This window comes from Ornithodoros turicata, unplaced genomic scaffold (genome assembly GCF_037126465.1).
Source record: "Ornithodoros turicata isolate Travis unplaced genomic scaffold, ASM3712646v1 Chromosome226, whole genome shotgun sequence".
NCBI classification, from domain to species: domain Eukaryota; kingdom Metazoa; phylum Arthropoda; class Arachnida; order Ixodida; family Argasidae; genus Ornithodoros; species Ornithodoros turicata.
This window is the reverse complement of record NW_026999341.1, coordinates 162556-177899: the sequence shown is the minus strand read 5'-3', so window position 1 is coordinate 177899 and position 15344 is coordinate 162556. Positions and strand designations below refer to the sequence as shown.

At 45.8% G+C, this 15344-nt stretch overlaps 1 protein-coding gene across 1 annotated transcript in view; it reads left to right on the top strand.

The window, feature by feature from the left end:
* Positions 1-4976: 4976 nt before the first annotated feature.
* The window catches only part of LOC135373243 (uncharacterized), an 86180-nt gene continuing 75812 nt past the window's right edge, over positions 4977-15344 (top strand). The window contains exons 1-2 of the mRNA XM_064606469.1: positions 4977-5311; positions 11103-11269. Coding sequence (XP_064462539.1) covers positions 5224-5311; positions 11103-11269 — 255 coding nt within the window. The 5' untranslated portion in view covers positions 4977-5223. The remainder of the gene's footprint in view (positions 5312-11102; positions 11270-15344) is intronic.

The following is a 15344-nucleotide window of genomic DNA, read 5'->3' as shown; positions in this document are numbered from 1 at the left end:
CTTTCGCGAGCAGGGCGCGAACCTCGGCTCTGCGTTCCCGCATGTTGTGCTCAACAACGTTATAATGCGACACCAAGTCCCCGTACGGAGCATTCGGAATGGCTTCAATGGCGTAGGCAGCGAATTCTGGATGCCAGGAACACAGGGAACGGTCACGGCCGTCTCTTTCGTTGAGGGTGGACAGCAATTGAGGGGCCCTTAGGCAGAGCTGGGCTCGACGATTTTCGTGGTCAAACCGAACCAGCATGTACTCGATCTCGTCGCCCCAGCGCAGACAGTCGTGCTTGCGGTTTTTCGAGCTGTGGTACTGGATGATGACTGGAGGATCCCATGATGGCGGACGTGTTCACAGAGCCGCCTTTGTTTCTTCCCAAGAGAGTGGCGACCCTTCAGAAAGCAAACCCATTGTGAACGCAAGGCCCTTATGCGTTCCCACTGTTCAACTTGATGGCCTAGAAGAGAATGCGAGAGTCCTTTGTACTGCGCGCTTTCGCTTCTTCTTCTTCTTCAGTCTCCGGCATCGAGGGTGCTCGACACTTCTTCCACTACGTGTGTATTCACACGAGCGACATCCTCACGGAATATTCTTGTGTATGAAAAAGCAAAAACACCACTATCGGAGCATTCACACGGTGTGGAATATCGGGAGTGGCGTACTGCGTATTTAGCAGACGACACCATCAGCGTGTCTTCTTGTCGTCTACCACGGAATATCTTGTGGCTGTGTAGTAGGATATTCCACACGGTTGGCATGCAGTGCACGTGAAGACACGATGTTCAGCGCTCGCGCTCACGCGACAGCAGAAAGCTAGGACGCTTTCTGTATCTTCTGCTTCTGGGGGAATGTCGCTTGTGTGAATACACGGTACGGCTAAGAGTCCATCGGAAAAGGTTATGGAGTGCAGGGTGCATCACCTGTCGGATGCAAATGAACAGAAACAGTTGCGGATACTGGAGGTGGTGATGCTTGGGGGTGATGGCTGTTTCATGCTTGCCGTAGCCGGTCCAGAGTGGCCCATGGGAGTAAATCCCAACATCATTGACTGCAAGCTTCAGTACCCAACAGAGCATTGCGCTTTGATGCCCCTCTACAGGCCCTGTGCTCACCTCACACAGTCGAAATCTTTCTCAATATATCCTGCTGGCACTGGAATAAAAAATTTATCCCAAGTATAATCATCGCGACCCTATTCTCCGAGCCAGCGAGAGTTTTCACTCGAGTTTTTTCGCTTTAACAGCAGCGGAGTAGACATTTATATTTTAGTCACATAGAAGTGTGACTTAGAAGGTGTGCACTGCACTAACTTTCAAATACTCCATGGGGTCGAACCACTATTGTGTATTTCAGTTCTCCCATTTTTCAAGCAGAAGCTGGAACTCATCGCCGCTTCACATTGGAAAGACGTCATCACTTATTTCTTTCAAAATCGACGTGTGTAGTCACACTGACACCATGTAATTCACTTCGCATGTGAGTCCTTTATTCATTGTGAACCTTGGTTGTCGCCTCTTTCAGCGAGTTGGTGGTGTGATAACTTCTAAATAAATGTGGTAAAACTATATTAAATTATACTAATTATACTCTATTTCTTATTTGCTAATGATCTGATAATTAGTGGCTGGGCGTGTATATTATCCCTGCTCGATAACTATTGATCCCTGCACCAACTCTAGGACCTGTCCATAAAAACACAAGTGCAACTTGTATTTCTAGAAAGAAAATAAACTTTAAACTTCAAAAGTGTTCACTCTTTCAACAGTGATCATGAAATGGGTGCATTTCATTTTATTAGAAGGGGCTGTGTCACGTCTTTGTCATCTGCAGCTGTCATGTACCCCTGGTCAATGTGTGTAAGTAGTGCCAACGTTGTATTCAACGGCTGTGCGTCACGTTGTAAGTGTGTGCCTCGCGTTATCCCCTAGGATACCCGTTCGACGACGATCTCTTCGTCCTTTTACCATCCTCGATTAAACACCATTTTCGTAAATACTCCTCATCGTCATTAAACGCCCAGTACTTGTTACTAATCGGACTCCCGTACTTTTCCTTGAACAGCTTGGTGGAAGTTAGTTCGTTTCTTTTGGTTTCTTTTTTGCTGTTACCATGGCTGATCATCGTCCTTCTACACTCTAAGGAAAAAAAAGGAGTAAAACGGGGAGTAATTACAGCATCTACTCCCCCTAGACTGCAGTTACTTCCCATTTTAGTCCCCTGGCCTCGACATTTACTCCCCAGGACTGCGAATTGTCACTGAACATCGCGAATGGTCTCCTGAATGAAACATCCTACGTAGATATGTGATCTTGGTCAATATGATGGCATAAGGCTGTATAACTCAGCCAACTTAGCAATTTTACACCCTCACAGAGTAAGAAACCGTTAGCGCTTCGTTCTTCGCAAATTGTGTCCTATGTACGGCGCAAGATTTTATATCACTCGATATATCACGGTTGACGGTTTGCTTCAAAGTATTTTCGTGCATGCACACGAATTATGTACCTGGGACTCTTACGACAGTCTTAAAGTCTACACTCTGTGACATTCATTTACTCCAGAAAGGGACTATTTTTTTTTTTTTTGTGGCAATGCATTTAGACCTCAAAAGGAGTAAAATTACTCCTTCTTTTCTTCCCTCGTTGTCTGAGTTTCCTGTTCCCCAGTCCGCTCTCACAGATGGCGCTGACGAGAGTCGAATAGTTTGCACTAACAGCTCATCGTTCTGCACAGCTGGTAAGAGGAGAACAGTTTTATTAGCGGCAGACTCGAACATTTTTCCTTAGAGTGACCGGTAACACGGCATTTCGTAACGATCACGTGCTAATAAACGTGCGTATACGCTCCTTCATTTTCTAAAGTACGTTCTTCCAATGTAAACTGCTGAAAGCTCATTAGGTTCGAGTGCCTCCCGCGCGTGCCGTAAGCCTGCCAATTAGCGAAATCTTAATCCTTTGTTAAGTTCACACTTTCGAGATGGAGACGAAAACATGTGAATAGAAGCTGCAAGAAAACGTGACCTAATAAAAATTTTACTGCACGGTTTTACAGGTATCACCGAGCTCGGTTGTGTCTTAATGAATGCTAGTCAGCACACTTAGGTTGCTCAATTCGTCACCTTGCTGTCGACCTTTAATTTTGAGCCCACAGATACTCCGTTTTCTATCGTCCTAAAGTGATATCTCCACCACGTAGCGAACATCGTATCTGAAGTAGCTTTTGATATTCAGTCCCTTCGAGACTCAACCCCTCTGTCGATCACACTCCTTGGAAGCTAAAAAAAATGCTCCATACCTTTTCCGCCGTTTACCTTGCCACTATCGTCTTCGCGCTATGCACCGCAGTCTCAAGACATGCCTCCACCGCCATGGGTAAGTCTTGTTCATTCCAATATAAAAATGCCTTCTGAAACCACATAGTTACACGTTGCTTACCTGCGTACTGGTGACGAATACCCAGTAAGGCCGAAACGGCTGTCTAGTGCTGGGATAGCGCCGTCATTGCTGTAAGCTGATACACGTCCACCCTGGTTAATGTACGGATAAAAACGGCACAAACTAACAAACCCCAACTTGTAATCAGTAGCTTCTAAATCCCTTTATGTTTTGCGCCCAGGTCTCGTTATCCTTACATGTATACGCTATGTGTATGTTTACAGTAATTTATAAGTGAGCCGCCGATGGAAGTTACAAGGGAGGAAAAAAATGCAACTCTAATATCTAAATTTTATTTGCAGAACTTTTCAACTTCAAAGCTCGTAATGTTTTAATTGATATTTCACAATCGTGATGAACCGCACCGTTTGTGCAGGTATTTGGATTCGCTATGCGTATATACGAGGTGACCTCTTTCAATCGAAAGATAATTTTAGAAAGAAGTCTGGCGCACCACTACACGGACGATGGCTTCTTGAGCTCGGTGGACATTACAGGGCCTCGTACCTGTCCGTGCCTGTAGTGTAATTCACTGAAATTCAATAATTCGCCTTTTTGGTCAGATTTCTTTTTTATGTTATTCTTGTAAGTCTGTGTTAGCGCCGTGAAGCAACCGTGGCTAAGCGCCGTAGAGCCGTGGACCCATTCCAGTACACACTAAGAAAAAAAGGAATAAAACGGGGAGTAATTGCAGCTTCTACTCCCCTAGTCTGCAATTACTCTCCATTTTAGGCCCCTAACTCGACATTTACTCCCCAGGACTGCAAATTGTCACTAAACTTCTTGAATGGTCTCCTGAATGCAAGAGTCTACGTAAATATGTGCCCTTGATCATCTTGAACGACATAAGGCTGTATAACTCAGACAACGTAGCGAATTTCCTCGCACATAGAGTAAGAAACAGCGGTCCTTTTTTCGCAAATTGTGCCCTAGTATGGCGCAAGATTTTATATCACTCAATATATCACGGTTGACGGTTTGCTTCAAAGTATTTTCATGCATGCACACGGACTATGTACCTGGGACTCTTACGACATACTGTGATATGCAGTCTACACTCTGTGACATTTATTTACTCCGAAAGGGATTATTTCTTGTGGAAATGTATTTAGTCCAAAAAGGAGTAAAATTACTCCTTTTCTTAGACGTGTACTCTCGGTGCCTCGGTTTCCTGTTCCCCAGTCCGTTCTCACAGATGGCGCTGACGAGAGTCGGATATTTTGCAGAATAGCTCATCGTTCTGCACAGCTGGTAAGAGGAGAACAGTTTTACTAGCGGCAGACTCGAATATTTTTCCTTAGAGAGACCTGTAACACGGCATTTCGTAACGGTCACGAGCTAATAAATGTGCGTCGGCTCCTTCATTTTCGCAAGCAGTTTCTTCCAATGTAAACTGCTGAAAGCTCATTAAGTTCGAGTGCCTCCCGCGCGTGCCGTGAGCCTGCCAATTAGCGAAATCTTAATCATTTGTTAAGTTCACACTTTCGAGACGGAGTCGAAAACACGTGAATAAAAGCTGCAAGAAAACGTGACCTAATTAAAATGTTACCGCACGGGTCTACAGGTATCACCGAGCTCGGTTGTGTCTTAGTGAATGCTAGTCAGCACACTTAGTTTGCTCAATTCGTCACCTTGCTGTCGACCTTTAATCTTGAGCCCACAGATACTCCGTTTTCTATCGTCCTAAAGTGATATCTCCGGCACGTAGCGAACATCCCTCCTGGTGTAGCTTTTGATATTCAGTCCCTTCGAGACTCAACCCCTCTGTCGATCACACTCTTTGGAAGCAAAAACATGCTCCATACCTTTTCCGCCGTTTACCTTGCCACTATCGTCTTCGCGCTATGCACCGCAGTCTCAAGACATCCCTCCACCGCCATGGGTAAGTCTCGTTCATTCCAATACAAAAATGCCTTCTGAAACCACATAGTTACACGTTGCTTACCTGCGTACTGGTGAGGAATACCCAGTAAGGCCGAAACGGCTGTCTAGCGCTGGGATAGCGCCGTCATTGCTGTAAGCTGATACACGTCCACACTCTAAATCGTTTCACACCTTTAAAGGTGTAAAATAGGTGTATCAACAAAGATCACACCCCTTTCACACCCTACAACTTTGTTTTGGAAGTTCCTGAGGGTGTAACAATGGTGTACTACACCCTCAGGTGAAATATGGTGATAAGTGTGTCGCCTGGGTGTAGGGAGGAGTATGTTTATTTTCGTTCACATGAACAAAAGTAAATATATACAACAGGGAACGGGAAGTTACATTACAAAAGTGCATGGCGTAGATTTACAACACGTCTACCATATAGTAATATATGCAGATTTAGAAGATCTGCTGAGATAGTGCTTAAATTTCTTAAAACACGTTGCTCCTCATTGCAAGACAGAACAAATACATGATAGTGCTCATCATACTCAACTGTAATCTCAACGAACACGGGTACGTCCTCCTCGGAAGATTCTTTAGCAACAACACAGCCAACAGCAAATGTGTTATCATTATCAACTGCACTTTTCACATAGACCATAGATTCTGCGTGAATATCACGGTCATGAATGTAACTCTGAATTGTTTTGGGGGCATGTTGAAGTAGTATCTCCTTGGAACCATCAGTAGATGTGGCATTTCTGATGAAGGGCTGCGACCACACATACATTTGATAAAATTGATGTCTTCTTGCTAATGAAAGGGTTATGTTCTTAAAATGTCGAGTTTTTCTAGCAACATCTTTAAAATACTGGTGTTTTCTTTTGAAACGCATATACCATACAGCTAGGAGAGGACCAAACAGCCTTGAAGAAACCAATAAATGCAACGTTCTAGGCCATGAACACGCATATGGGGGAGGTGCCTGCTCATGAAAAGGTCTACAATCTCACGAAAAGCTATATACAGCTGCCATGCTTCATTGCCATGCACAGCTGCCACGCCATACATGATTTTCTGTATGTCGGCTGTGCATGTTTACACACATATTTAATCACCTTGATGTACATACATAAATGTACCTCAATGTGATTATATGTAATATGTTGGTAATTGTGAATACACAGTTACCAGCATATTGCCATGGACCCAGCAGTTTTATTCGGCGTTACACCCTTTACACCACAATTGCCATGAGGGTGTTAAAATACACCTTAAAAGGTGTGCGCCATGAACATTTTGATTTACACCCTTTAAGGTGTAAAACGATTTAGAGTGCACCCTGGTTAATGTACGGATAAAAACGGCACAAACTAAGAAACCCCAACTTGTAATCAGTAGCTTCTAAATCCCTTTATGTTTTGCGCCCAGGTCTCGTTATCCTTATATGTATGCGCTATGTGTATGTTTACAGTAATTTATAAGTGAGCCGCCGATGGAAGTTACAAGGGAGGAAAAAAATGCAACTCTAATATCTAAATTTTATTTGCAGAACTTTTCAACTTCAAAGCTCGTAATGTTTTAATTGATATTTCACAATCGTGATGAACCGCACCGTTTGTGCAGGTATTTGGATTCGCTATGCGTATATACGAGGTGACCTCTTTCAATCGAAAGATAATTTTAGAAAGAAGTCTGGCGCACCACTACACGGACGATGGCTTCTTGAGCTCGGTGGACATTACAGGGCCTCGTACCTGTCTGTGCCTGTAGTGTAATTCACTAAAATTCAATAATTCGCCTTTTTGGTCAGAATTCTTTTTTATGTTATTCTTCTAAGTCTGTGTTAGCGCCGTGAAGCAACCGTGGCTAAGCGCCGTAGAGCCGTGGACCCATTCTAGTACACTCTAAGAAAAAAAAAGGAATAAAACGGGGAGTAATTGCAGCTTCTACTCCCCTAGTCTGGAATTACTCCCCATTTTAGCCCCCTAACCCGACATTTACTCCCCAGGACTGCAAATTGTCACTAAACTTCTTGAATGGTCTCCTGAATGCAAGAGTCTACGTAAATATGTGCCCTTGATCATTTTGAACGAGATAAGGCTGTATAACTCAGACAACGTAGCGAATTTCCTCGCACATAGAGTAAGAAACAGCGGTCCTTTCTTCGCAAATTGTGCCCTAGTATGGCAAAAGATTTTATATCACTCAATATATCACGGTTGACGGTTTGCTTCAAAGTATTTTCGTGCATGCGCACGAAATTATGTACCCGGGACGCTTACAACCGCGTGTGAAATGCAGTCTCCACTCTGTGACATTCATTTACTGCCGTGCATTTACTCCCGAAATTGACTATTTTTTGTGGCAGAACATTTAGTCCCAAAAAGGAATAGAAGTACTCTTTTTTTTTCTTAGAGTGTAGGACAGCAAGAAAGAGCCCATGGTCCCATTTCAGAAGGAACTGTGCCGTCGACATTCAGGGGGTAACGTGAAATTGCAAAATTTGAGCCAGTTACAATTCAAAGCGTACCTGTTTTTTTCTTCTTCTCCCCTTTTTTTCTTTATCCCTACAACGACCAGAATTGGTGAGGCATCCATAAAGTAATTTTGGTATGGAAAGGCTCCGAGGACGTAACCAGATGATGCTTCCATCCGTGGCGGTGCCGGTGATAGGACTCACCGTTCTCAACGGGACCACGGAAGGGAACTAAGGGTCAGTTCTCGCTTTGGGGACGCCCCAGGCAACGTCGTGAGCTGGAGGCGGAAATAGACGCGCATTTCCGGCTCTGGGAGAGGCGAGACGTCGAGGCAAAAAAAATGTCATGCCGATTTCTTTCACAACGCACGCGAGAGCTGCCGAGAACGATATGCTGGCGACCAACAAGGTGACACAGAACGGCCACGCCTCCTGAGTTGGAGCTGCTTTGGACGACGGAATGCCACTGTAGTGGGAACATGAAAATCGTGCACGCTGACGGGGCGGCGGAAATGCACCACTACTTTCGCCGCCCGTTCACGACGTCGCGTGGGGCGTCGCTAAGTGAGAACTGGCCCTAAGGAGACCGAACACTGCCGCGCCACCGTTGAGAAAGCATCGTTCCGATTCTTCGAGCCTGGGGCCGCGGCGTGGCGCTCGCGCTCCGTCAGGTTCTTGCTCCTTTGAAATGAGGTCCACGTAATGGGCTGTTTGAGGTGTGCTAGTGTGTCTAGTGCGAGAAGGAAAAGAATATTTTGATAATTAAACGCGATTGTCGTGTATCAAGGAACGACCTCTCTATGTAGTTTTCGCTTACAGCTTTTGTTGGTGCAAAGCGAGAAGCTCTTATTTTACAATGTGGTGAAGCAGCCATGGAAGGGGCTCAGCGTTGGCTTGAAGGCTTGAGTGTCTCCATAAGCGTTATGCGCTCGCAGTTAAGAAGCACTGCCGGCACCGAGGTTCGAACCCGGGTATCTCCCAGTCGTGACAATGCGAGCAGGTTAACCACTGAACCAGGTCAGCACGTACTCTTCTGTGGCTTATCTTGACCACAACGCGGTTGATCTGGCCAGAAGACCATCGCCTACGCAAATCATGTCCTTCCCTACAAAGCACGTGGCTTTCATGAACCTGCCTCCTCAGTTTTCCTTTACCTGTGTCTGCTGAAGCAAACAGGCTCTGAAGCAACAGTGAACAACAACAACAACAACGAGGGCGATACTCTACCCTGTTCCTGGTAGTGATGTGAGGAATGAAATAATGAACCCCTTCACAATAAAGATCGAAGTCCGATTGTGTCCAGAAGTGTCAAAGGGAGCGCACAGCGTTGGTGGGCTGCACTCGGCTAGGGACCATGCAAATTTGATAGGGAAAAAGGGGAGGCGGAGACCCGGACAGTGCGGTTTGGGAAGGTTGTTATAATGTGGGCAATGAAGAAGAATGTGCTCTAGAAGGCCGCTGTGACAGCATCTGGGAGGGTTAACTTGTCTCGAGCGGTAACGCCGCTGAGCTGTAAAAGCGACATCGAGTGAGAAGGAAACGGGAAGATGGGGATGGGGACCGTTCTCTTCGCCTCTTGTTGCATTTGCTGAGGCGTAGCATTCCCCAACATGGTACTGACGGTGATGGAATCTTGCTGTGCATTGAGTTTCCTGATGTGATACGGAACTTCTCAACGGGTGACATCACTGCGGGACTCTGCCGATACAACTGACTGGTGCTATGGCCCGCCGTAAGAGTGGCGTGTGGGGTTGCCTTTCGCAGGCCCCCGCGCCACTCTCCTCCTCACATGCAGAACGGCGCTGACGGTACTGTCACCCTAGGGTGCTCGATGGACAGCGCCGCTCGCAGCGTAGACGTACCCTCGGGTGCGAAAGTTGGGTCGAACATTTGGATGTGCTCGCTGTTTGTTGTGCAGTAAAATTCAAGCATGTTGGCAATAGGTATACGTTCGTTTTCTACAACGGTCCGCGGCTACACCGCGGTCTTCTTCTTGGTATTAAAGCCTCGCCCTATATGGCGTCTGCTAGAGCCGGGTCTCCACCCTGCAGGCGCCGCCGTCCATCGAGGCATCCCATATGTCACCCTATTTGCCTGGAGGTCAGGCCGCTTTTATTCCGCAAAAAGGTAACGTGTAGAAACAGTAACTGAGTTACAGCTACAGTCACCACGTCAAAGTAACCTAGTTACTTTAAAGTTATGCTTTAAGAAGAACATGCCGGATCAATGCAGCTCAATAAAGTTATTTATAAACGAACCCGTGTGTTGCAGCGTTTGAAGAGAGAAATGTTGGTGCGTCTTTCTTCAGTACATTTGTTTTTCCACTATCTGGTGGGCTACAACTTCCGCTCACATTAGGTTAATTGTACTGTATTTTCATCCGTTGACGTTGATGTTAGCGAAAGGAAATTTCGTTATTCCAAGAAACAGCTGGGTGCGACTGGCTGCCGTGAAAAAAGCACAAAGTCTAAATGGGTTTCCTAGCGGGGGCAGAGGATATGTTTGATGACGATAACCCTAAGGTTAGATTCATACGATGGATGTATCAACACTGTATCTATGGAAGGTATCAACAGTATCCGGTCCGAACGTCATTCGCAGGAAGGGCTATGGGCCGTCAAGTGCATTTTCTCGTTAGCAACGCTTATCTCACACGTTGTGGGCGATATAAGAGTATTTATAAGATAGTGGGTAAGTAGGTAGTGGGTATAAGTAGTGTATAAATAGTGGGATGTTTGCACTAGTTCAGTTTTTCGTACAAATATGTTATCCAGAAAGAGACATGTAGAGGCTACTAATAGTTGCTCGCATGAGCAACTGTGGTGGGTCCTGCGACATGCTACAGGGCTGGTCACACCAACCGTGTAGAAAGACCCGGCGAGTGTTGTGCACCTTTGTGAGACCCCCGAAAAAACATAAATCGACAAGTACTAATGAAATCCTGCAAATACGATAGAAATATAGTCTGACTTTCCAACAATTATCGGGGGTCAGGATGTTCTAACACCCTGGTTTTACCGTCACACAATGTTTCAAAGAATAGTGTATAGGAGTATCTAGCATGCCGTGTCGGATTCCTGGAAATGTCCAAGTCCGATACGATATTCCTACATTTCAACCGCTTCCCTACTATACCGAGATTGACTATTTTATAGGGTCAATAGTACCAAGAGCCAACAACGTGTCAACGTACATTGTGTTGGCCACCAATGCTGTACCACGGATGGTGCGCTGCCTTTTTTACAGCAATTTGGATTCTGTGTGCATCATGACGACATGAAGGTGATGAAAAGCTGATTACTTCTCTTCTTCACCATTTCAGAATTGGTACCTGTCCGGGAGAGCCATCCTGATAGCACCATGTATTTGTGGCGGCCGTACACAGTGTACTTTGTTGGCGACAGGCACTTTGACCCCCTCCAACGAGTTGTACCCAGATCCGAAAATATTACGCAGTTTGACCTCTACGCACAGTCATATCTAAATATGGTACGTTCATCTTTTATTTCATACTGGGTCGAAGTTCAGTGTAATGGTGAGCAAAATGTGAGAGTACTGCAGCAGTTTTTCAATTCGCCGGTAGAAAGGCAGGTACACTGATGGTATTCTGAAAACCTAAGCTTCCACTCAGAAAAAGAATGATTAGCAGCGCTGCTCCGTAGACCCGTTTTAATGAACTCCGTCAAACCTCGAACAAAAAAAAAAAAAGAAAAACAAAGGACAAATTCGAGCAGTAAGTGGCGAAGCGCACGTATGGCGGGCTTCTAGCCCGCCATAGCGCACGCAGAACACGACTATGGCGACACGACGAAGCTGTCCTCTTCTTTCTCTTCCTCTCCCAAACCCCATATAATCCCTTTTATACCCCAAACGCACTGTCGACAGGGGCGGATCCAGACCCTCGGTTTGGGGTGGGTGGGGGGGGGGCGGTTTCTTCGTCGGAGCGCCTAGTGGGGGAGGGGGAAGAGGGAAATCCAATGTATAAACTGACGTTTTGGGGGGGGTATCTCCCCCCCCCCCCCTTTGGATCCGCCACTGAGGTCGAACACAATCTGGATCGGTTCCGCAATCCTGGTTAGCGCAATCCCGCTGGGCACGCTGCGCCCGTCCGCGCTTCATGTTCGTTTTCATTTGCAGCCCTCTGGCGGAAGCTTCACACAATACCCGACCTTTCTAAGAATCATGGGAAAAGTGTCGACTTCCGTGTCTAAACTAGCCGACGATGCACGCTTGGGGGTGCTGGAGGTGGATGTGCCTGGCTCTAGAAACATCTTTAGAAAGCGGTAAAGCGCGACTATCAGAACCTGACTAAGGCTCAGTTCTCACTTGGCGACGCACGACGCGACGTCGTGTGCTGGCGGCGGAAATAGACGTGCATTTCCTGCGTTGGGAGAAAAGAAACGTAGTGCAAAAAAAAAAATGCATGTTGATTTTTTTCACCAAGCCGGCGAGAGCTGCCGAGAACGACATACTGGCGACCGCGACCAATTAGGTGACACAGAACGGCCACGCCTCCGGAGTTTTCGTCTGCTTTGGACGACGGAACGCCACTGGGGTGGGAACATGAAAATCGTGCGCGCTGACGGGGCGGCGGAAATGCACATCTGCTTCCGCCGCCCGTTCACGACGTCGTGTCGGGCGTCGCTAAGTGAGAGCTGGCTCTAATAGACCGTGTTTTTCTGTGTATGTACATCAACTAATTTAGCGACGGTAAGCACGCACGAAATGTGACTTTGAGTATAACGACTGCGACAAGCAATACCTGCCATTGTAGTCCTGAATGGAACAGTCAGCCCTTCACAAAAGCGCAACAGCCACCCATACTGCTTCTGAAGCGTCTGTGAATCCAATTTTAAACAGGCAGTGATCACAAAGCACCTCGCCTATCGGAACCTGTGAGGTGCTTGACACAGAAGCCAGGACACTGACGTCATCTCCGCACGAAATTACCGGTGTCCTGTACCCACTGATGTTCCACATTAAAATAACACATTGGTCTAGGATATCTCCTTGAAAGAAATGCACATTAATGCAAACGGCATTTCATCTATTTCGGCGTTTGTCGATGTTGCTTTCTTCGTGCGGGCCGCTGTCATCGCCGCCATCTTGCCAGCCCGTAACCGGCAGTGCGAGTAGCGAGAAGGTAAGGGTGAAACGAAGCCACTGCGCCTGCGCCAACCCTCCTTGAGGTGTGTAATCATGTTCACGAACGGGGACAAGTGTCTGCGTTGTTTATCTCCGTCGCTGAGACTCGCTTTGTCCGGACCTGAGGGCGATCACAATCGCTGTCTAATCACGATTGCGTGGGATGTCGATCCGGCATCAGTGCGTTTGCGGTACTAGCCCACAAATCAAAGAAAAACCGCAACAAAGGGGAAGAGTCATATGTTTAATGGCTAGGGAAAGGTTAGCCGTACAAGACACTTGCTGCCCCCCCCCCCTCCAAAAAAAAGTAAGTTACTACACACACTGCTGGTCCACTCTACCGCAACTCATACCTAGGGTACACCGTTTTCGAGATTTGACGAACACTTATTACTTGATAAACCGGGTTCAAGTACGCCTGGCGTCTTTGAAACGAGGAAATTATTGTTGTTATTATTCTTTGCGTCTCCAATATTTTCCTACTAACTCTGTCACTGGTAAATGTGTAGCGATAACCCTGCACGATTAGATCAGGGGCCGTTTACATAAAGCGGTTTGAAGTCGATCTCACACCTGAGTTCGACCTCAAGCTCGTGCACAGTGTCTGAGCCACTAAATCGAACCGAAACGTTTATCGATTAGGTTCGGGTTTAGGTTCGATGATAAGGGTTCACTTCCGGTTCAGCTCCGGAAGACATCTATAATGGTTCGAACCGTTTTTTTCTTCTTTTTTTTTTTTTTTCAAACTGGTTCGTTTCGCGAACCATCAGTTCTATCACTCGCACATAGCTAGTTGCTTTGAAATGGACTGATATATTGTGAATTTCATTGCAACTTGTTGTCAAATTGGAAATATTTCACCTAATGACATCCTTTCGTTTGTTCCACTTTTCGTCTTCACTTGGAGTTGTAACCTTCCTTCTGTCTAATTTGGGTTCCGTTTCACCGCCGTTCAACCGATGAGAGGCAGCGATGATATACAGTCAGTCGATATGTAATCGTCTCCAACATGCAAAACAACAGGCACACGAAGCTTAGTGTCCATTTTTTTAACGGAGGTACTTTACAATCTGGTGAAGTTACTTGTGCAAGCCTTCACTCTGTTCTATGACCTTGCGCACTGAATAAGACGCAGACGACAGAATCTGTCACCATTTTGAAAAGCGCAGCTGTATACGAGGGGTGTTCAAGTCAAACCAGGGGGCTTAATCGCTTCACCGCAGTGATCTCGATTGTAAAAGGCTGGATCGCGGATAGGAGCGCGAGCGTGAAGAAACCGGCCGCCATCTTACTGTACCCACAACAGTCGCCGCAGCGATCATGGCAACTTCTTGCAATTTCGGTCGTACCAACTGTACTGGCAAGGATACAGGGCCTAAATTCATACAGGTGAGTCACTCTTCATCAATGAATAAATAGGCGTCCATTCAGTATATTTAGTTGACCATTATGAAGTGTTTTTTTACCCAAAACGAGAACTGGATGCAGGTTGCTTGATCGCTCTTCCGACGTTCAATCGAGCACACTTGCATTTTACCCGGCGGCAAATACAGTTTGAGTGCATAATATGCTTGAAAGAACATGTTACACTACACTGGTAGTGTTGTCATCAATATATGTGCGCGCACTCGAGCGCTTTTTTGCATGCATTGCTAGCATGGTACACGGTGTTCTCTGCGGAAGCAAGTGCCACATTCATTTCTTTGAATTACCTTCGCGCACAAGTTCGGTATTACGTCATAATGAGACCACGATTGTCACCTTTTCTCATGTATTGGTATTGTTTTGTGCCTTGGTTTGATTTGTGACAAAGAATCGTACGCGACGGTGGTGTGGCGCGACTTGAATAACCCCTTTGTGTCTGAGCTCTATCGTCAGCTTGTTACGATAGTAATAATTTGTAGCGTGTCGTGCTATTTGTAGCAGTTTTTAAGGCAAAAGTGGTCTCTCAATACAGGTTTCGTCATGAGGGCTACCCAGTGAATAATCTGTGCAGTGTGATACGGCTGGGTGTACAGGTAAGTATCACGTTCCTCATCCACTGGTTTCTACTTTACAGGAAGGAACAACCTCAGTGCACGAACTGTGGTTAGCGTCTCTCAGTTTTGCATATTTTCTTACATGTTCACATCAGAAACACACCTTACACTTTAGGCTCCTTCACCCAGCAATATAATAAATAGAGGTTATAATTCTTTTTAGAAGAGTTCCCCATATTCTTTTTAGAATAGTTTTTAATCTTTTTAATTTTTAGAAGATACAGGGATTTTAAACCATGTTTTAAACAGATGTTTTAACATTTGTCGAATGCATTTATTAAACAACATATTCATTTTTAACTGGTTGCACCCAAACCAATGTTCTGATGTATTATTTCCTTTGTTGTTGATGCACCTTAAAAATTGGAATAATCATCATC